Consider the following 24,389-nt stretch of genomic DNA (forward strand, 5'->3'; position numbering starts at 1 on the left):
AAAACAATAAACAAAAGCTCTGACAAAAGAGATGCTAAGTCACTATTTCTTTCAAATTTGCTAAACCAAGTTGATAATTTACCTCTCATTTGTAGCACACCCTTTACAAACCAGGCGGTGGTGGTAACGGAGGAAATTAATTAAGCTAACTTTAATTTCATTTTGCATTTTACATTAGCTGCTTAAGTTAAGCTGACAAATAATAAGGATGATAATAAAGTTCCACCTACGTGAATTCTTCTGAGTATTCTCAGTGGCTCCCGGAGATGACATGGCAGTAAGAAATAAGCAAGTAAAGAGAAACACAGTACTGGTCAAGGGAAAGCTCCAGTTACCAAGCAGCTCCGCCGATGTGCATCTTCATTGATGTAGAACAAAGACCGATGCTAGAAGGCTGCTTTTTCAAAGCAGTAACACCGTGACTGCCAGCTTTCAGTGGGTCACTCACACACAGATGCATACACATGGATACTTCAACTCAGCGCCTTTCCAGAACCTGAACACAAGCTACCAGCAGCTGGGCTGTACCAGAAATGCACGCATGTATTTGGGAAGGTACCACATGCTGTTAAATAAAGGGGTGCTAGAAAGAGAGACATCTTCCTGCCGGGCTATAATCTGATGACATGCAGTTACAGCATGTGTTTATCTGGCAGAGAGCTGGAAGCGTTCAAAAATGATTGAGAAGCAAGGAAAAGGTAAGGAAGGGTTCCAAATTCTTTTTTTATTAGGCAATGTTCATAAGGCTCTCCCCTCAAAGTATTTTTCCTTAACATGGCTTAGCTCAGATACCCCACAAACCAGATTACATACTATTCTTACTTCACATATAAAATATTAAAAATCTTGGATGTGATTTTTAAATAAATTAGGAGCAGTCTTATCTACTGAAATGTATATTTTTGTATTACATATCCAGGCTACATTTTAATGAAAAATTAAAAAAATGGTTATGCAGTTAAAAAAAAAATACAGAAACAGCATACGACTGTGACTCTTTGGTTAGGTTGATGCTGCAGTTACACAACAGTGCATTTATGCTTCAAAAACTGTGAGGCGTTGCTCAGAACGGGGAACACCAGCATGCGTTACCCCTTCAGTTTAGGAGGGTGCGCAGTGCTGCTGGAAACCATGATAGTCAGAACAATTCCTTCCTTTTTCTTAAAAATATCACTTTTTAAAAAGCTTCTTGATGACAATTTTCTAAATACAGAGTACAGAGAAAAGGGAATTCTGTAACAAATACTTCTCCAATCATCATCATTAGAGGAAAAATTACCAAGAACATATAGGCCTATGAAACTCGATTTTATTTCACTGGTGAAAATAACAGCAAAAATATCTATGGGAAAGATTAAAAGAATAATAATAATAATAATAATAATAATAATAATAACGAGACAGTCCCGCCTTCAGTCTGGCCTTCAGTAATTAAAGGATGAATTCAACTTAGACCTGCAGACAAAATAGGCTTCTATTTTTTTCCACATCAGTCACTTAAGCATTATAGACAACTAATATATTACACCTTTAAATGTTTTATTTTCTACATAAACTGAGTATGACACGACTAATGTTCCCATGACATTTTTTCCTATTATCTACACAGTTAGCTATTCACCCTGGCAATACCCAGAGAAAATCTCTATTGTTATGCTGGCCTCCTCCACTCCTCACAGACGCAGGACTCTGCAAGGCTGACTCCAGCACAGGGCCAACTTCTACTGCAGCCAACAGGAGCTGTACCTGCATGTCTAACAGCCAACTTATTTTTAGCTGCAGTGATGTCAAAATTGTTGTGATACATCTGACCTCTGAAAGGGCTTTTGACTTAGTGCAACACTAGAAGGCAAAAAGAGTAGGACTCAAGGAAAAAGAGAAGCTCAAGGAAAAAGAGAAGCTACATAAATGCATCAATATTAATTTTTTTTTTTTGAGAATAAACTAGCTCCCTCAAAACACAAAGTAACATAAGACAGGATGAAAAAAAATAAGGGTGCCACATTAAAAAAAAATACAAGAATCTCTAAAAATATACGTAGATGAAGCAGAATTTTAAAGAAAGAAAAATAGGGTTCCTACCCTCCACTCTGCCTCAGTCAGAATTAGCATTAAAAACCGGATAAACACAAGCTTTCAGAAGCATCTGTAACAGTAGTATTCTACGGACTATATTAACTCACTGTATGAATACTACTTTCAGGTGATAGCCATCATATAAAAATCCTGAAATCTAGTGAAGAGATCACAAACAAACAGCACTTATCAAATTTGTAACATATGAAGTTACATTCTAGCCAAAACACACAACAACCAAAATGCAAAGGAAGCATTTAAAGCATTAAACCAGAAGTGGTTTGGGGCGGAAGAAGTGACAAAATCAAAAACTATCTTTGATCAGCTGAGTTGCAAGGGCACACAATATTTGTTTCAAGGAAATCGGATTAACGAGTTTGTCCAGAGACAATCTGGTATCTCTACAGCACCCCTTTCTGAACTTTAGATTTCCTTCAGAAACTCTACTACCTATCTACAACTTGGAAAATTCAGACTCATTTCCAATATATATAATTACCTTAGAAATAAATGTCACTTTACGACTGGCTAAGATTCACCCAGGCCTGTACTGCCACTATCAAAGAAGCTCTGGTTTTCCCTCACCAGTTGAAAAGTGACCAAAAATGGGTGGAGGAGAAACAATTTTTCATCAGATTACAAATCCAGCTGACAGTGCAGACTACCTTTTGGCAAAGCATAATGGGAAATAGCATTCTGATGTAGTGATTGAAGATAAAATTGTAGATAATTGTTTCTACAGTTTAAATACACTAAAAACCCCTTTCCCCCCCTTTCCATTGAAATGTAAATTCTACTTATTTTCTAGAAAATACTGTCTGCCCTGAAGACATGACACTTGTAGACATTAACCTATCAGGTAACAAATATAATTCCAGTCATCTTCAAAACAAACGCATACACAAGATACTATGCATTGTAGTTTGTTTCACCCCAGTCTTAATCCAGCAAACGTTTTGTTGTCTTGTCAAAGGCAGCTAATAAATTTTCAACTATACCTAGGGCTCAATAAATAAGTGTCACCAACTGAAAAAAAAGTCATGTTTAGGGGGGTGGCAAAAGGCATGCAATTGCTTTTGTGGACTATCGCATGCAGTATCATTGAGACAGAAAATTGAAAACTTCCACTATTCTTGGGTACGTATTTATACGTAGAACAAGTTCAGAAAGTGTATCGTTAATTCTGATAACTCAGCCAAACAGAATCAGATGTGTGCAACTTTGCACCATCCACCTGCGGGCTACAGATGCACATTTGAAAGCTTTTGCATCTCATTGCTGGTGAAATCTTCCCCAATGTATAAAGATTCAACCATTTACTGGGGAGAATGGAAATTAGTGAACAACCAAGAGTGAACCCTCCTTAAATTTCTCAATTTAAAAGGATTATTTAAAATTTTTTTTTTTTTTTAAAGGGGTTGAGTTGAAGTCACACTTATTTCAAGGAAAGCAAAAAAGAGGACAGAAGTTATAAGTAGCTAGATTCAGATCTAAAAACTTTTAAAACGTGACCTGAGAGTTAAACAGATGTGAGAGTCTGCAAATGTGAAAACACAAAAAGCAAAAGCAATGTAACTATAAGGGCACTTTTGGTTTTCTTCTCCATCTATCTTAACCTATTACACTACAATGGAAGACGTAAGTAGTTAAACTTAATTGTCTTTCACTCAAGGTTTGACTAGAAGTGCCCAAGTCTCAAATTTTTCCATTCTCAAGAGAATGGTTATCATATATGGGAGTCTTGGTCAATTCTTGCCACAGACAATACAGGACATCCAAAGTTGAAAAGTTCTCCTCCCATAGCTCAGCTAGGAAAGAAGCTGTTAGCATACATTATTAACTAGAAATCTAGCAAAATAGCTTCAGCTCATAGTAAAATACTGAGGAAAAAGCCTGAAACCTGAATAAACTTGAAATTTTAACTCAGTCTTAGCTTTATTACAACAGAATTAAGTAATTGTTTCCCAGCTGTTTTCTGGTACGTCAAAAAAAAGAAAAGAGTTTTCTTCTTTTATAAAACAATCAGGAAACACTTGTAACAGAAGCACTGTCTATCTCCCACAACATTTTTGGAAGAGGCACCCAAACAACCAAAGACACCCTCCCTCCCCTATTTAAACGAGTCATTGAAATGCATAATCACAAAACCCATCATTAAATTAGAACTCTCATTTTTAACCAACTCGGTTAGAGGCACAATTTGTCAGCAAAAAATTCTTCACAGTAATGAAACACCTTGAATGTTACTAATGTTACAGGCTCTGGGGTAGTATATTCATAAAGTAAACAATCTCCATGTGGCTGGTATGATTTTCTGCCACAATGTCATCTAGCCTTGCTCAGAAGACACATGTAGGACTGTGTCCTCACAATTACAGCACAACTTCTAGAACAGCTACATCACTGAATGCATGAGCTTTGTCAACCACGAGCTGTAAAAGCCTCCACTGCATATTACGCGTGCATCTGGAAGACAATATGAAGATTAGGAAAAAAGTTGTTTATTTTGACAGCCATCAGAATACAGCACAATAAAGATCCCTGGACTGCAAGAAAACACAAGCATAGTTTGACACACTATTTGTTGAGGTGAGTAGATTTCAAATAAAAGGAGAACAAAAGGATGGAATTAACAGACTGCTCCATATATCGTGTGCTCTTAGAAAAGCAAACAGTGAAAGCCAGGAAATTAAAGTTCTTTACTTCATCAACCTTCTTCTCAGAAAAAGCATTTTGATAAAGTTCTTAAAATTTATCAGAACTTGTTTGGGAGAGATCTCTGGTGTGAAGGGCTGAAAACATATCTTGTATTGTAAAAATAAATGCTGAAAATGGTCATATGGCCCGCTTCCCTGAGCTTGAATGAAACTAATCCTGTTAAAGCTGAGAAATATGCATGACTCAGTAGCCAAAGCCACGCGCGTATCTGCGCTTACAGAGTTTCTGCCACCTTTCATTGTCCAAAAGCACTGCGTTGCTGATTTCTAAATGGCTTCCATTGCTTTAGTCTTCTTTCCAGAAACAAACTCAAAACATTTCATCCTAAACTTTTTTAAAAAAAAAACATAAAAAGGGACTTTTAGAAGCAATTTAAAATCTCTTATTTATACAGTTCCTATTTGGACAAAGTCTGAAGTAAACTCAGCAGCACTGTGCAATTCTACTACTTAGAATCATAGAATGCTTAGAGTTGGAAGGGACCTTTAAAGGTCATCTAGTCCAACCCCCCTGCAAGGAGCAGGGACATCCCCGACTAGATCAGGTTGCTCAGAGCCTCATCCAGCCTGGCCTTTAATGCTTCCAGGGATGGGGCATCCACCACCTCTCTGGGAAACCTGTTCCAGTGCTCTACAACTTGCATCGTAAAAATTTTTTTCTAAAAATCTAAATCTAAATCTATCTCCCTCTATTTTAAAACCATCACCCCTCATCATCTTTCTTGCAGGCCTCTCCTCATCTTTCTTGTAGGCCCCCTTGAGGTACTGGAAGGCTGCTATCAGGTCTCCCCGGAGCCTCCTCTCCTCCAGGCTGAACAGCCCCAACTCTCTCAGCCTGTCCTCATAAGAGAGGTGCTCCAGCCCTTTTATCATCTTTGTGGACCTCCTCTGGACCTTCTCCAGCTGGTCCATGTCCTTCTTATGTTGGGGGCTCCAGAACTGGACACAGTACTCCAGGTGAGGTCTCACCAGGGCAGAGTAGAGGGGGAGAATCACCTCCCTCGACCTGCTGGCCACGCTCCTCTTGATGCAGCCCAGGATGCGGTTGGCCTTCTGGGCCAACTTTACTTTTATAACTTTAATTTTTTTTTCCATTATGTTCCTCATTGCTCTGCTTCACTCTTCTATCTTTGTAAAGAGATTAGCAGCATTCTGTAAATACTACACAGTCCTGGCTGCACTTGAACCGAAGTAATGTCTACTTTAAAAAAAATACATATTAAAAAAATTGTATCATGTGCCTAGAAGGATGGTGGAATGATTTCAAATCTCAGTGCAGTCAGGAATGCACTAGGTTTCAACCATCAGGAGAAAAGAACCACATATTTGCTTTCTAATTTCTAGTTTCTCAGTTGTAAAAATGATAATTATACACAGCCTTTCTAAACCATGGAAGAGTACAATCCATCAAATACTTAAAAACATATACACACTTAAACAAATAAAAATACAACTAAAATAAATTCCACTACTGCAAGAAATTGCCCAGATCCACAATAGAACACTTTTTTTTTTTTTTTTAAGCAGCTTTATAAGCTCCAGCCAGGACAGAACAGCACAGAACACAAGCCAGCTCCTCCAAGCGGTTCTCCGTACATTGAAATTGATGCATGCTAGGAAAACATTTTCAGCCTACTTCATATGGCATACCCAGTGTTCTCATTCACAAATCCTTCACCTCTTCACCTTTTAGAGCAAAGGTCTCTGAAAGATAAATTACTAAAAAAAAAAAGTGAACTGGACAACCTTTGAAATGTTTTTTCGTAGTACATGCTCACACTTCGGGTACACAAATGCCAGTGCTATGGCAGTATCAACAGGGACATCACACGCTCGCTTCCTGGCTTTCAGAGAGAGATGCTTAATATAAAGTAGCAGGAAAGCTTCTAATCTTCACTTTCCCATCATCAGAGATTATTAAATAATGTGATGCTTACATTGTCATAGAAAACCCTTGAGGTTGAATGAGACAGGAGAGGTTTGTCCTGCCCCTGTATACTACGGGTTCAGTAAACAACAAAGGAGAATGTCTGGCCCTGTAAACAGTCTTAAAGCAAAAGGCAGAAAAATAAAATCTGCTTTTCATGATGAGTACATTATAGAGTACAATCTGTAATACAAACATCAAAAAAGCAGGAGCAAATTCTAAAACAGTATCACCACTGACAAACACAAAAATAATTCATAATTTCTTAAAATAATATTACATTCTTATTTCACGCTACTTAAAGGTAGCAATATCAGCAAGCAAGGGTGTTAGAGGATTCTTAACACTTTTCAAATGCTGCAAACAGGTATACATACTGAGCTTTGTCTAAGCCCCTTCTTGATGACAGCTAGTATCCTTAAAGAATATACTTGATAAATCAGTGAATTACCACTGTGTACCTTAGCACACAAAGCAGGAAGATCTAAATGAAACCAAAATCAATTCTGTTTCTTGGTTATTTGAAGGTTGATTTCGTTTCAATATTAAAATAAGTCTTCAGTAAATATTAGGTGTACAGGGGCACACAAAACATTTATAAGGTTATACACATTTCAAGATTTCACAAATTTACAGTGGTCTCATTCAGACAACACCTGGTATCTATATCCATTTACATTTACACACACACAAAACTCCAGGGAAGTAAAGTTCTAAAACAGACCTGAAAGACTTGTGAAGCTGCCTATCTGCCTTGTGAGTCAGACTTGCATTCTCATGGTTGGTGTCAATATACAATTAGTATTTTTTTCCCTGTATTCACTGTGAAAATGATGGGATGCATGACTGGAACTCAAGTTTACAGTGCTGTGCTATTTTGACCCTCAGACTATACCAATCAGTTCCTTAATTCCAGTAAAACTTACTTTCCATCCTGAGCAAGGCATGAGAATTCTGCACTGGCGAATGCGAGAGTTACATTTGGACACTGAAAAACATGCATACAACCCTCTTTTTACCACCTCTAGCAAACATATTTAAAGAATGTTTTTGTGGTACTTCAATTTCTGCAGATTCAGATAGAATGAACTAACATATTTAAGAAACATATTTTTATGCAAGACATTTACCATCCTTAATCTGGAAGCCAATACCTTTTAGTATATGGTATTCAAATTCACAAATAACAAGTTGTTATTATGACAACTGGCATTTCTGTTATTTTTCAACAAAATCTAATGTACAGTGGTTTCAACAGCACATGCATTGAAAGATGCAAGTGTATACAAAGGTATTTTCAGCAGTTCTTTCCTAGCCCTTGAGCTGGGTATTTTATGAACTGAATGTTTATGAACACATTTAATTCTGGACAGTTATGCAAGGATGAATTAATTGAGGATGTAGTCTATAATGGTAATACAAAAACGTAAATAATCATCTACTCAACTACTTATGTTTCTGTTGCAACCAACCTTTCTTGAATACAGCAAACCAGAGTTACAAGGAAGGCAAGATCTTATCATAAGAGTTTTACGGTACTAATACTTGCTCATCTCAACCCTAAAATATGTTAGGTAATGTTTTGACAGAAGGATTTGCTTTTTAGACGACTCTGTTAACATTGTTAATTTAGACATGCTGCCTGCCCTTGCTGCTGTCTTTTCCTTCACCTGTGCCAGGATTTCTACAGCCATCTATTGAGTTATTTCAGCATGCTTCATCAACCAAAACTAAACCAAACCATGTGACAGATCATTTTCTGCACAAATCTAGCGAGTCTTGGAAGCAGCTTAAAACAACAACAACAACAAACCCCCCAAAAAACCACCACCAACAACAACAAAACACAGAAGAGGAAGCCACCAGTTAGACCGGGCAAAGCTGCTATACAACCAAAACCCGTGTCACTATATAATCAGGAATCCTTTATGACCAGGAAGCTGTTATCCTGTTCCTAACTGGCTGATAAAACATATGCTAGATACTCAGAAACTGGCTGAAGGTCCAAAAGGCTGGAAAAAGACTGACTGAAGCCAGTCTATTGAACACCTCTATTTCTCTGCATTAGCCAGAGATGGCAGTTGAACTTTTCAGTGAAGAAACATGCAAAGACTTCGTTTTTTTTTCTTGGCATTTGTTTGCAGTTTTCCCTCTTTGTAGTAAACTAAAAACCTTCTCTTGGCTACCAAGTCAAGCCTTTCATAACCAGTACTAGAAATCTGTATGCCTCTGTATCCGTTACAGAACCAGTTACTTAATTTGGTATATAAATTTCAATTCACACAGATAACACATTCCTCTTCCATGAAAAGAATTGTCTTTGTAAAACAAATAAACTTACAATCTTTATTGGAAAAATAAGAAGCCAAGAGAGATATAACTTTGGAACCATTCTCCTGGCTTCCAGAAACTCACTTAAAATCCCTAATGAATACAAAACAAAAAAAAAAAAAACCAAGATTCATTATTCTCACAAGCATCAGGTATGACAAAGCAGCTGCCTTGCTTTGTAACAGAATGAGCTTAGCATTATCTTTGATTTTGTATTGAGCTAGTCTGTGTTGAAAGCTGTCAAATCAATCAAAAAAAAGGGTTGTTATGGTAAGCTACAGATAAAGTGACATTTTACATAATCTGTGTTGCTTGTCTCTTAATGTTAGCTTTATTATTTTCCTTTTTAGCATTATGTAAGGATGAGATAGTAATGAACTGAAAAGGCAAAGAGGGATGCAGTTGATAGAAATTTGGATCGCTTCTTTCAATTTCAAGAGACAATTAATTGACATAAGTCAATGTACTTTACTTCATTCCCGTAAATAAAGACGAGTCACAAAGACACAGATACTCCTTATTCAAAGCAAAAGATAATAGCAATTGTCAAGCTGATCAAATATTAACATTAGTAGGTACAGTAAGCCTGAATTTAAGGTGTACTGAAAATGGTAATGTGTTCCACCTATGCACCAAGAAGCAATAATACATGACAGAGTTTCTAGCCGTTGCATATTATTTAGGACAGGTATTTGTATATATCATGGTGTATATCCAACAAGTTGAGCCACAAAAACGGCATTTATCTGATGTAATATAATACTGTGAAAATCTCCTAGAAATAGCTAGACAAAAGTCTAACGAGTAACAACAGCCTGTGACACATGTCAAAAACACATTCATGCAAGAAAAGACATCGACTAGCTGAAGACAAAGCCCTTAACTTCCAAAACTGAACACCAAGGGAAAGGCTTAAATTAGATATAGAATCTCTGAAATCTAGCTAAGACAACAAAACCATCTGTGCTCTTCCTACACGTATGACTCTCCCAAAGAAACTAGTAGCAAGAACAGGTAAACTGAAAAATAAACAGCCTGCTGGGTCAACATGAAATGCAGAACTGCAACAGATCCTTACTAGTTTCACTTAACACAAGGATTACTGTAACTTTTGCAAACATTCAAGTAGAAAATTAAAAACAGGATTTACCTTTGAAGGTCTCAAGTTCCTTCCTGTTGGAGAAAAGCAGAATTTAAAAAAAAAAAAAACCAAAAAACAACAACAACAACAACAAAAAACCCAACATATGATTAGAAATAGACATCTAGAACTACAGGAGATATTTTACATAGTTTAAGATTCATTAAAAGATGAAAAAAAAAGAATTCGAGTATCATTGTTTATAAGGGTAATATTACGAAGTGTGTTTATCTAAAGCAAACACTATCAATCTGTTTAGAAATTAGACTACCACCTATTAACACGTGCAAGTATACAGATATTGCACTTTATATCTAGCAACATAATTTCTCGATACATTGTTGCAAAAATACTTAAGATTTCTTAAGGCTTTAGGTACTAAAACACCCACTGCTTAGCAGAGCTTTAACAATTTACAGCACAGTGAATAACAACTAGTGTTCCATTTTCATCAGTGCTATTCATAATGCTTTTGGCAACAGTGAAGGAGAAAAATTTGACAATATCACTTACTCAGTTACAACACACTTTAAAGGCAACAGAGGCATACAGTGACATTTCTCAGAGGAGAGGATTTTAAAGTACAGAGTGTGACAGAAAGCCCACAATACTCACATACCAGAAAGCTATGAAATGAAGCAATAGTATCTTTTTTTCCTTCACATCATGCCACCTTACATTATTAGTAGTGATGCAATTGTGAAAGCAAAGGGTATAAAATTAAGAGAAATATTTTCTCTGTTTTCAAGAAATTGCAAAAGGCTCCATTTGATATCGCTACAAAGCAGCAATTTATCATGAATTTAGAGACTAAAGAAGAATCAAAGTAAGCTGGCCTTTTCCTTACAGAACACTCATTTATAGCAAAAATCTTTTCAGGCTGTGCCTTGCAGACTGCTTAGTTAAATTCTGAATTTTGAAAGAAAAAGTTATTATCTTGACAACTGTTAATTCAGTCTTTTTAAAATTTATTTTTCCTATAAATTATTCTATTCAATATGCATAGACTAAAACATGCTTCAGTCATTACTGAATAATCTACGACATACACCCGTTTGCAACACATACGCTATACCATAACTCCTTCTCATCCCTAATAGATGATGCAATTCAGCATTTATTCTTGCACCAAGAACAGATAAAACTGTTTTGAGTCTGAAGCAATTTATTTTCTAAGCAGGACAAAGTATTCTAAAAGAAGCGAGAGAATACATTTACCTCCACATTTTCAGTGAACATCCCACTTTTGGCACTAAATGTCACATACAGGGTTTTGAAAGAATGGGTGCTTTACCAGGAAATATGCTATGGTGTGATTTACAGGAGAGAAGCCTATTAGTTGTAACTTCCCGTGAGTATCTATTTTCCTTCCTGCTTTTCTTCTATCCCCTTGCCAAGCTAGCTTCTTCCTTTTTTACTAGAGAAAAAAGCTACTTCACAACACCTACGATTTGCAGGCTCATAACGTAATAAATTTTTCCTACCTTGTGTACTCTAAATAATTACAAAATCCTTAAGCACTCTCAGAAGTTGCACTCCTTATGTTTTAATAATGGCATCCTAGCTGAGAAAACAACAATCACAGGAAATGCTTGTTTTCCACAGACTGAAACAAAACCAGATTGAGGAAACATCTTGTGAAAGTAAGAGGGGAAAAAAAAAAAAGACACTAGTTTCTCCTAAAATCAGGAGGTCTTATCCCACTTTTTGTCTCCAAAAGGGAAGACAAAACAATTACTGTCATTGTGTTCAAACAGATTGGCAAACAAGATGGTAATACAGTCACCGACTGACAGTGATATTCACTGCTTTTGTCTAAAACCCCAGAATTTTCCCTTTCAAAGTCTATCAGTATTTTTAGCGTTGATGCATTAAGATGCTGTCACTATATCCATATATAAAATTGTCATTCATTAAGAAACTTGGAAATTAATATTTGACAAAGCTTTAAAATATTGACAGCATACAGTAAAAATGCAGATACGGAATCTAAGGATTTGCATTTCCTAGCATCCTCATACCAATTCAGATCAAGATTGATGATTCTTTGTATTTTAGACAACATGAATGAATCAATCGCATCTTGTGGTTTCTCACAACACTTAAAATACACATTTAGAAATACATATGAAAAAACATGCTCATTGAAAATATGCTCTGCATCAGTAATGTGGAGGATTTTTTTTTCAATCCAATTATCCAAATAAAAATTTGAAGTTTTTAAATTTTAATCCTAAATCTTGTTCATTAGCACCTTTGGTAATAACCAGAAACTAAACTTAAAGTGGAAAGGAGACTACGACTTGTAAAGACACTGGAAAATCAGATGACTTAAGATTAAATCAGTACATTTCCTAGATGTGTAATTACAAAGTTCTAGACAGATACACAGGAAAAAAAATGTATTCCAAAGTTTTACATTTCCCTCCCCTTTGCAAGTAAATAAGTCAGGAAGAAGATACCTCCTACATCTTCTCTGTGAATCTGGAGACAAAAAAAATAATCTGTAGAAGTAAATACGTTGACATTAAGAAGGAAACTATATATTTGAAACACAGACATTCTGTAAAAGAAAATGCAGTTAGCTTGAATAATTAAAAAGATTAAAGTGAAAACAGTTTCGGAAAACAGTTGTCTTCAAAATGAGGTTAAAAGGTGAGCAGGAGGAAAAACTTCCATGGGAAGTAGGCCTGGATGAGTAGCTAGGACTGCTACCTCTTATTATTTTAGATTTTGCCATATTAAATTACCAGCTTGGATGCTACATTTTTGTATTTGTTTTTCTTTCACTTTAAATTGTTCTTTCTTTGAGATCTTTTTTCACATTAGGTTTATACAAAAGCTACAGCAGCAGAGCTCAGCCTTTGATGGATAGCTTACTCACAACATTATACTAGAAGACAAAACTGCAGTACAATGAATCATCTCAGCAGAAGAGTTCTGTCAACTGCTTCAGCTCAAAAGTGTATTGCCGTATACATGTTTTCTGCAGGAAAAGCTCGCCTTCCCCTCTACCCCATTTTTTTAACTAGTTTAAGGCAATTGAAAGCCTTCCACAGGGAAATGCTCCCGGATTTTACAAACTTCTCATAAAAAAAAATTAATGCACTTCACAGATGGATGATATAATCCCTTCTATTATTATTAGAAAGAAAACACACATATGTCTTACTCCTTGTCTCGCTACCTATGAAGGCTCTTGAAGCCCAGTGCGGGCTGCTCAGCATCTATCCAAGATTAAAGGAACTCCCACGCTGGGTCTGACTGCTGATCAATCAAAACCACTATTTGGCATCTGACTATATGCTCTTTTACTTTCGCTACTGATTTTTAGGCTAGTGCCAACAAATCTGGCTAGTTACACAAATAAAAATGTTCTTTACTTGTTCACAGTTAACAGTAAGCTTTCAGAAGAAAGGACATAATTAATAGTTGTATTACAATATAATATAAATATCTCCTCGCAGTGAAAGACGAAGTTTAGTACCACTGAACAAGAAAAAAAAAAAAAAAGTCTAAAATAACAAGCTAAAGGCTAAAATCATCAGACTATAAAGGCATCAAGGCACTTTAAAAGTAATGTTGATCTGTCTGCAGTGCAACTTACAAAGCCCAGCTTCTTTCCTGAGAGGCAAGAGGCTGTGCAGGCTCCATACACACTGGAGTTATGCCCATGAAAACCATTTGGCCACACATATAGGCAGTAATTTTCATCTCTCCCTTTCCAGTTGCCTGTTTTCATAAAATAGATGGGGGCTTAATGATTCTGTGAAATTCTACAGCCCTCAAATGCAGTTGAAGTAATCAACAGGACAGCAGCAAATAAAGGGCAACAATTGTCAGCAAAACTCTAATTGTGTAAGTCTGTTTGCCTACTTTTTCAAGGTAATACTTAAGTTAGGACAAAGATGATGCTTGGGCATATTTTAATGCTGGCATAAAAGACCCACTAATTACGTTCTTGGCCCCTTCTGAGCATGATGGACATAGATAAATGACAATAAACCCTTCTACGGACCATGCCTAAAAAGGCACAGCTGATAATGTCTCATGGTTCAAAATAACCTAAAGAAATGAAATTAAATCATTGCTAATGCAAGAGTCTCTGTTGAGAACTTCTCTGAAACATCTCATCAAGAAAGATCTGAGCCACAGGTATAGAGGAAAAGGACACAGAGACATTGAAAAAATGCAATACCTCATTTTAGTCTAAAGTGTACCTTTCACATCAATTTTTATTTGCAAGAAGTACAATGAATTCTGAAGCAAATTAAAACTGTCATGCCCTGAAGTTCTGCTGAGATAGTATGTGTCTTTTGAATTATTATTTTAAAGTTACCTGGAATGTTATGATTATTATGTTGTCAGTAGTCTCAACTTCTTCATTTACAGAAAAGTAGAGCTTCAGGGTTTGTGGTGATAATATATAATTTTGGAGATCCCAGGTGAATCAAACTGTCTACAACACATAGCTAGTCCCACAGAGTAACTGACACAACCAGAACTTATACTAACAGTTGGAAAGCAAACACAAATTTCCAATTACTTTCCCATTCCCCTCAAGCTTTTCATCACACTGTTGTATTAACCCACCTTTAGTCAACGGGCAGAAGATATGGACAGTAGGAATAAGATTCCTTTGGTATCACTGATAAACAAAAACAAATCCAGAAAGAGGAATGTGGAAGGAGAAGGAAAAGCAAGAGGGGGAAGGCAAGTAAAGATCAAATACAAATGCTCGCTGGAAGTTTCCAACTTCAGAAACTAGAACTGTGTGTAAAGATACAGACAATGCTTAAAATCCTGTAAATTCAAGTTATATGGACATGATATCATTTCTCCTAAATTCCATCCTCTGATCTTCTAGTTGATCCAGTCAGATTTACAAATGATGTAATACATCACGTATGTATGTAGTATGGCTCTCTGCAACACACAGAAGCCATCTAGATCGCCTGGCTCCTGGTTTGCACAACCGGGTTACAGGATGTGGCAGCTTCAAGGTCAGCCATAGATGTGCCTGAACCAGTGTAGGGTGAAGACAGAGAAGGACACAGAGGCCCTAGTGTAGGGCTTCCACCTGTTCTACAGCAACTGGACAAATTTATCAGTAATAATCTGTAGTCACTTCACTTACACTACACTAAAACATCTACCCTACTTACAAAAAACTCTTAACATTTAAAGATGGCATAGTTGCTTATCTGCAATTTCATTTTAAAATATTTCTGGTACCTACCAAGATCTAAAACAAAACCTGAGAGATACTGCATTTCACTCGATGTCTGATACAGTTGAGTCTTCAAAACTATATATATATATATATATATATATACATAAAATTCCTTCCATAGCTTGATTCAAGCTTTAGTCAGCTAAAAAGCCATTAGAGTGACTTTTCTCTGGATGTCATCAGAAGTAAAAGTCAAAAACTTGAGAACTCAAAACTTATGTCACTTGCATGGTATGTAGAAATAATTTAAGTACTTTTTGTGCACTCAGGATTAGCAGTTATGACAATGACACAAAAATTTTTCCCTTCCCTAGACTGCTTCAGCATCCTTTTTCAGATCACTTAGTTCAACTAGTACTTTGAAATACCTTTGAGTTTGAAGCAATCAAAAGCTTTTAAGTAACGAAAAATCAACTAAAACTACTACTAAAATACCATTGAAATCGAGCAGCAGGCAAGGTTTTCTATTTATCTGAAGAAACACTGAAGACAGGTCAAGATTCTTCACCATCAAATGTGAAATTTTATCCAGTAAAAGAGAAGAGCAAAGAACTAAGGAATTTAAATGATGTTGCAATTGAATTTTTTTGCTTCCTTATGCAAACAGAGTTACAAAAGCATCTAGTCTTTCCATGTCTTCCAGCAAGACTCCTACATCAACTTCATTCCCCAAGATGGAATGAATCAAAGCAAAATTTCATAAAAAAAAAACTGCAAACATCAACTGGTAATCAAGCTAACAAATACAACTAAAAACAAATACTATCCTCATATACTCAGCAGTTTCAAGGTACAGTGAAAGCACTTCTCTTTGGATGTTTCAAAGAAAGAAACATTTTTCTTGATGAAGAACACTGAGGATCACCTTTCAGGTGCTATCACTCAAAAGAATAGGAAAAATTAGGGAGACGGTATGAAAAACATAAGAAAATGGTAGAAGCAAAATTATTAAAAGCAACCAAGTATTTTGACCTCTGCTAAGAGACTGATACAGGCTCTTTAACATTGGAACCATTACGAATCAGAATTTGAAATGTGGGATAAATGCTTAGGTTCCTCTGAAAGCTTATGCCTTTAGAGGTAAGGTTTTGCACAGGACACAGTTTTAATGGTTTTGCTTTCATCCTGTTGCTATAAAAAAAAAAAATGACAGTTTTTAAATTTAAGGTTTTTTTAACTTTTGTCTTGGTATGCAGTGTCATTGGATCACTGAAAGATACATGTATAAGTACAGCTTTATTTACTTTTACCATACAACCAAAACTTTAGAAATAAAAGTTTAAAGCTGAAATTTGAGAGAATAAATTTAGGAGAAGCTATGAACAACTACAAGCTACAAAAAAAACCTGAGAAGCTACAAAAAAAATTTAAAAGAAGCTAAAGTTTTAGGAGAAGGTACGAACACCACCACCACCAAAGGCCACCTCCACAATCAACTCCACCATCTTTAGCCTTTCCTAGAAAGGATGAAGGTTTCTGCAAACCTATTTTTGGTAAACAGCCACAGAACAAAATACAGACCTTCCTTTAACTCAGCCATCATTTTCAACACAAGCACTAAAAAAATTAAAATTCTACAGTATTCAAAAACTGTCCAAAATTTATTCACTAAGTGATGTATAATACGCCACAAGTCCACAAAAACAAAGCAATAAAAAAAGCCTGCAACCTGATATATGCTCTTTACCTAAAATGCTGAATGTGGTTCCACATAGCATAAATGCAATTGTGGCAGACAAGTTACAACTTGCACCACTTCAGGCATCCTCAACACATCCCTTTGACACAGGAATGTAAAATCTCCCTCACAGAGGTATTGTCAATAAATGCGTTTAACACACTTCTTTTTTTTAAACAATTTTCAAACAAGTTGGTTTTGGATGCAAGTGAAAAGGAATTATTAAAGATCTCAGAAAACAATTCATAGTGAAGAAACAGGATTTATCAAGTGGCATAGTACCTTACTCAAAAGGAGAGAATGGATTTTAGTGTGGTAATGACAAACACCTAAGCCCTGTTCTCCCGCCGCTAGCCACAGTGAATGAATTACTTGGATAAATAATGCAGTTCTGAGGTGAGAAAGAGTACAAAACGATGACTTGGGCAGTCCTAAACCATTTGTTTCTATTATTAGTACAATAAATCTGGACAAAGAATGCCTGGTACTAAGAGACTGACTGGATTTGCAGATTATGCCTAGTAACCAGTATCACATAAAGGTAGAGAAAAGTTATACAGGATTGATATAATGTTTAACACTTTATAGAAAAGATTAGTAAAAGGTGCTCCAAGATGCAGAGGATCCAAGAGAAACATTCAGTCTTCAATCACAGGTCACAAAAGCTGACAAAGACAAAACCTTTTTTTATGCCTATTCAACAGACAAAGAAACTATAGGGAGAAGATATGCAAGAAATGTCTTAATAACAATGTCACTGTCTCTCGGCATCAAGCAAAGACCACCACAGAAGAAGAGCAAAATTAAATCAACTTAAAAATGACACAAATTATACTGTACATTCACACTTTGCAAATAACATAAAAAACGGTCCAAAACCCTACAATCTTTTGATCTACTATATATTCAGTCTTGCCCAGTGTCTCCAAATACGTGGAGCACTGACGGGAGCAAAATTCACTAATAATGAAGCAGCCTGCTCTTTTGGATTTGATGCATGCAAAATACTGTACTGCAAGTGTTCTGGCAAACAAAAGAAAGTTCAGAGCAGTACAATTACACAAAAGAAAGCACAATTATCACAGGAACTTTTCCAAAACTTGTGCAAGCCCAGTTTTTCAGGATCAACAGGAATTCTCATTCCATGTATCTGTCCAAAGAAATGCAATAACTGACAGATATAAAACTAATTCCAGCCAGTTTTCACCATTAAAACACTTGCTATGATTGTGCTGTATGCAAACTCATGAACAGTAGGATGGAAAAGATCGCTGCAATGTAAACTCTGCTTTGAGCACAGAACCTTAGTCATACAATTAATGACTAATGAAAACTCAAAGCCAGTCATCTACTGCACATCTACTGTGAAAGTTATCCTGAAGATAACACAAGTTCTGCATTCACCCTTACAAAATCAAAACTTATTTACCCAGACACATGGAGGTATAGCAGCTGAGAATCTATATCACCAGAAGACTGATCAAGAAGAATATGGCATGAAATCTTACTTTGATGAAAATTTTTATGAGAACTATGAAACATGTACCTGGAGTCTTAGAAATAATTTACAGTACATTTAATGTTGAAAGGAAAAAAATATACCTGTTTGAAAGATTTGCAACAATGGTATATTTTTTTTACATACAAAAAGTTAATTTGATTAATTATGTGTAAAGCTTAAAAGGGTTATGAAAGTACAATTTAAATTTATCACTGCCAGATGGGAGGGAGTCATCACTGAAGATTATGTACTGTACAAAGTACTGTTCTAGCTTATCACTTAGGGAATGCTATGGGATCTAAACAAGATCTACAGACATAGAAGTCTTCTATTAGGCAACATAATTTTGAATGGCTGTGTATTACACATTCCATCTTTTCTCTTCAGACCTTGCAAAAAAAAAAAAAAAAAAAATTTAAATTCAGGTTAAACAAGATCAGAAAAAAAAAATGGCAGCTTTTTAAAGTGATACTGCAGGAGATTAAGATAATATTCGAAAGCAAAATATAGCAGAAAACAATACAAAATATTTCTGTATGTTAGCGAGTAAATAACCATTAATTGGCCCAAGTTAGAAGGAACTTTCAAAAAGCACACTAGTCTGAATTGTCTAAAGAAGTTTTTTTGTATTTACTTTTTGAATGTTTATGTTGGTCAGTGGGTAACATAACCCACTGTATCTAACTGCAACAATCCCTACTTCCCTTATGTTCCCAGAGCAATTAGGAAGAGGAATAAAACCAACAGAAGAAAAAAACTTCCAAGTGGTAACTGATTAAGACATTTTCTCACATACACATCTCTAATCTACACAATGGAATTGCCATAAATTTTATGCCCTTCTTAACGAGAAAATGAATCAAACATTCTTCTCCTCCAGAAGCATAAAACCACCATCATGGCATGGCAATGTATCTAACAAGAATTATGACAAACTGTCCAGCTCATCAACTACACTAATTGCCAAAGCATGGGGTTACACATTATTTGACAACAAATCAACCTATAAAATACAAAAATTAGGAATAAATACACTTCTTAAAAACATATTTTCTCTTCAGGTAAAGCATTTCTTTAAATCTCACCAGGTCTGCAATATTATTAAACATTAATCTATTGAAGTATACCCTAGTATCAGTGTATACTTTAGAATCAGGATTTTAGATTTCTTCATTAATTTTCTTTCTATATCTGTGCTCAAAGCAGACAAATTCAAAAAACAGAAAGGATTCTTAAACAGGACATCCAAAAAAAACCTAAAATTCAGACAACTATGTTTAGAGTTGAATGCCACACAGCAAAATGTATTCACTCATTTCTAGTGACAAGGACTCCTTGCTATCTCCAATGTATTCCTACACAATGTTGCGGTTGGGCAGCTCCTTCTAACTGACAAAATAACCAGGAGTTTTTCAAAAAATGGGGATCCATCTGAAATGGATACAAATGGTACTAAGAGCTTCATAGGAATTATAGCTTCAGGACAGAAACATTTTATTTTACACCATAAGCCTGCACATAAGCCTGCTCACTGGCACAAACGTGAGCTTCTGACAGGGCTTCCTAAAGGACACAGTGCACTGCCTTGGGAATGCAAGAACTGCCACAGGAGACTGGAGGGCTACAAGGAGTTTTCTGCAAACAAAAACAGTCCATCCCAGTTGGAGGACGAAGGGAAGGGAAGAAGAATTGTGCTTGATTGAGAAAAGGACAGGAAACAAACCAGCATGGTTTAATGCTAACATACATGCAAACAAGAGCAGCAAGACTAACTAGAGAAAACAAGGGTGGAATCTAGACTTCATACAACGCCACTGATTGGTACCCTGATCAAAGGATTTAAAAACAAAAAAGAGAATATTAAAAATACAGAGATAAGCACACAGAAAAACAATCAATCCCCCAAACACCAGGCTTTAAAATATACTGTGGAAAATACTTTGGATTGATGAATCCACTTTGAAACTAGTACTCAACACAATGACAAAAGGGAAAAAAAAATTGATCTGTTTGACTGAAATAAAGTTGCTGTATTTCATAAGAAGACCTATTTCTGAAAATCAGTTCCCATAGTTACCCTAAGCTGCATTTCAAAGGTTTAATGTTGACCTAAAGCACTTTCTTCTTAATTTTTTATATAGGAAGATTTTTCAAAAGACTTGAAATACATGAGCTTCTACTCTAAGCTCCACAGTGACTTTATAATAAAATTACTTTTTGTTACATGCTCAAAATAACTACAGTCTCTAGAGTTTGTGTTCATCTCAGTTTTAATCCCTATATTGTCAAAACACAGGAAATACTTTTTTATTTATTTATTTTTACACAAACCACACCCTCAAAATAATTTTTGTGTTAAAAGAGAGAGAGCACAGTCTCCTGATATTTGACTTGATTCTTTCAGTAGCTAGTACCACAGTAAAAATGCCAAACACTAAAGAGAGGAAGGCAGGATATGAGTTCCAAACATATAAAACAAATCAGACTCACATTAAGTTAACTGGCTGTTTGTCCTTCAGGTATCTGCCCTGGCAAGTGTCCTTCTAGGAATGAGCTAGCAGTTAATTTCTCACCTAAACAAATACAGTGGTAATGATCAACTAGAAGTTACCTGCATTTCTCCTGTTTTGTCTAGATCTGACCAAATGTAATCAGCTTATAATTACCTTAAGTAGCTTGTTTAGCATTCTATTTATAAAACTGATTAGATGCTGCTAAGCAGAGTAGGCAACAGTTTAACACTTTATTTTGATGCTGAAAGCAAAGTCTAAGGGAGTGGGAGAGGGAGTGAGGATAGCAGAGAGAACAAACAAAACTCAGAAAACTTCAGGAAGAATACTGTATTTTAGGGGTTACAAATCTGTTGTATTATGCACATTTTTACATTTTATGCATGTTTTAAATTTGTGTGTTCTTTGGCTAAACAGCACATATTTAGAATGTTGAAATTATTACTAGTAAATATTTAATTACTTAAATAGATCTGAATAAGTGAATATTCAGCCATACTGACAACTGCAGACTCTTCCTGGAGAGAGAGAAAATGATGTTGCCCTGGCTGGGGAAAGAAAAAAAATCCAGCTTGCAGGAAAATGACAAGAACACTGAGGCCCTGGCCTGAGGTTAAACTAACTGAAGAGGCATTCTGGTTTTGGCTGAAACAGAGTTAATTTTCTTCATAGTAGCTAGTATGGGGCTATGTTTTGGATTTGTACCAGAAACAGTGTTGATAATACAGGGATGTTTCAGTTACTGCTGAGCAGTGCTTACCCATAGTCAAGGCCTTTTCTGCTACTCATACTGCCCTGCCAGCCAAGCAGGCTTGAGGTGCACAAGAAGTTGTGAGGGGACACAACCAGGCAGCTGACCGCAAACAACCAAAGGGATATTCCATACCATATGACATCATCCTCAGCAATAAAACTAGGGAGAAGGTTGGTAAGGGGCCGCTGCTCAGGGACCGACTGGGCATTGTTAATTGGTGGAGCAACTGTTTTTATTTGCATCACTTGTTTTTCTCGGGTTTTATCCCTCTCTCTTCATTATTTTCCTTTTCATTACAATTATTATTATTATATTTCAGTTATTAAACTGTTCTTAACTCAACCCACAGGTTTCATCACTTTCACCCTTCCAATTCTCTTCCCCACATCCTGCAGAGGAGGGAGTGAGCGAGTGGCTGTGCAGTGCTTGGTTGCTGGCTGGGGCTAAATCGTGACAACAGGATGTGACAAACGAAAGGACATGACATGAGGAATTGCTAGATGTCACAGATAACATCATAAGATGCTGACAAAAGCTACAGATAGCACCATGAGGGATGGTTGGACTTCACAGAGGGTTAAAGGGGAGTTAGGTGAGGAACAGCCAAATTTTGCAGAAAATTGAAAGGGGACCTTTAAGGTACTTGGGACCCTTAAGGTACTGAGGACCTTATGGGAAGCAGGAATTGCAACAGCAGTAGTAATTTGGTAACCATATCTATAACACCACAGAAGGCCAAGATTCCCTAGGTAATGGTATTAGAAACACCAGATTTGAGTAGCAAAACCAGGACTAATAGGAAAAAAGTAATTAGGGGTGGATTGTTTCCTTGGGGGGAGACTGGAATTAAAAAAAAAAAAAAAAAAAAAAAAAAAAAAAGGTATAAAGATGGCAAAAGGTGGAGGGTGGGGTCAAGAAAGAGGAAAATGGATAAGCTATGCAAAATGTGCTGCCTGGTGCAGCCCTGCCCTTGATCACCACACCCTCATCAGGACCGTAAACCAAACCAGTGGTTCTGCCCATACCACATGAGTCAAACTTGCTTCCACAACCAAGACAAGCGAGCAGGATGCCAGGGTGCTTCCCCTGGCTAACAAGATGACACCTGGTCAGACAGATCAGGTGACCTGGTTACCCCCATGTCAGTGCTGGCTCCAGGTCTGTCAGCATCCACATCTACCCACTACTCCAATATAGGTCTGTCAGAGACTGTCTTTGACAAATCGCTTCAATGTAACTCCTAATTTCCTCATTTATATAATGGACTTAATACTGTTTTTCTTATCTCCTTCAGTAAGGTTATTTTTAGCACTGTCAGTAACAAAACCAAGAAAGTCAATAGGTGAAGTTATTTACGCTCTTAATATTTATCTCTTGCTACTTTATCTTTTAGGTAAACATGAAGCTCAAGAGTTGGAGGTTCTGCTTTTTCATGTATACTGCTACAAGTTGAACTTTTATTCCAAGTAGTAATGACCTGGTTTTGAAAGTAAGAGAATGGCAGGACATTAATAACTTTCATACAGAGTGAAAGGTACTCATAGTATAGAAAAGGAAAGGAAGAGAGGAAAATACAGTTCTGAACTTTACACATACAATACAGGTGGAAAAAAAGAAATTCTAAAAACAGGGCAAGGGATTAAAAGAAACAATAATTTGTCAGTCCTTATTAACAACAGCCCTTTTGTTTTTAGAGAATAATAAGCATGACCATCTTAACAACAATGTAGTGATAATTTTCCAAACACACACTCTTTGTTCATCACCAAGTTGTTAGATCAATATTCAATGAATCTATTACAAATTTGCAATTTCCTGTCAAAGATTACTGTTTATTTAAAAGATGAAAATAAAAGGAATTATATTGTACATGGGAAAAAAATAATTGCAAAAGGATTATATTTTATGCTAATTTATATTTATAGCAATTGTTTTATTTACCTTTTTGTTTTCTTGTAGTTTTCCAGCTGTAATGTCTGCATACACTTGTATCTTTCCAACTCACACTGCTCACATAGGTCCTCAAGACACAATAGATGATTCTCCATTTCCTCAAAGTCTGCCTCTAGCTGGGCTATAAGAAATACTTATATGAATATCAAATTGTATCAATAGATGGACAAGTCACCTGAACAGAAACAGGAATTCATAAAGTTACATAATTAACATGTTAATAATTACAGATATATAAATGGCTCAGAAAGATAAACAAACGTCAGTCCATATCACACAGTAAAAAGAGACAACAGAGCCATGTTAAGAGAGATCTATCTGAAGTTCCCTTTGCAGTAAGATGCTGAACCACTGTATTTACCCCAGCATCTGGGTCTCACAGGCTTATGATCCATATTTTGGGAAAAGAAGCACCCAGAACTCATAATTTAATTTTGCTTCTTGGGCACACTGTTAGTTTACCTCTTCCTGCCTGGTACCAATCTGAGGAACAAAACTGCGCTGAGGAAGACCAGTACTAATCTTAAACTATTCAATGAAGCAAAAGTAAAGCATACTGGGAAAATTT

The 24,389-nt window shown here is 36.2% G+C and overlaps 1 protein-coding gene across 1 annotated transcript in view; it reads right to left on the reverse strand.

Moving 5' to 3' along the window:
* Nucleotides 1-24,389, reverse strand: part of DTNBP1 (dystrobrevin binding protein 1) — a 70,402-nt gene that overhangs the window by 28,800 nt on the left and 17,213 nt on the right. The window contains exons 6-7 of the mRNA XM_086740170.1: nucleotides 23,810-23,942; nucleotides 10,202-10,224 (exon numbers count right to left, since the gene is read on the reverse strand). Of these exons, the coding sequence (XP_086596296.1) occupies nucleotides 10,202-10,224; nucleotides 23,810-23,942 (156 nt within the window). The remainder of the gene's footprint in view (nucleotides 1-10,201; nucleotides 10,225-23,809; nucleotides 23,943-24,389) is intronic.

Source organism: Chlamydotis macqueenii, chromosome 2 (assembly GCF_036417535.1).
Source record: "Chlamydotis macqueenii isolate bChlMac1 chromosome 2, bChlMac1.mat, whole genome shotgun sequence".
Lineage (NCBI taxonomy): Eukaryota > Metazoa > Chordata > Aves > Otidiformes > Otididae > Chlamydotis > Chlamydotis macqueenii.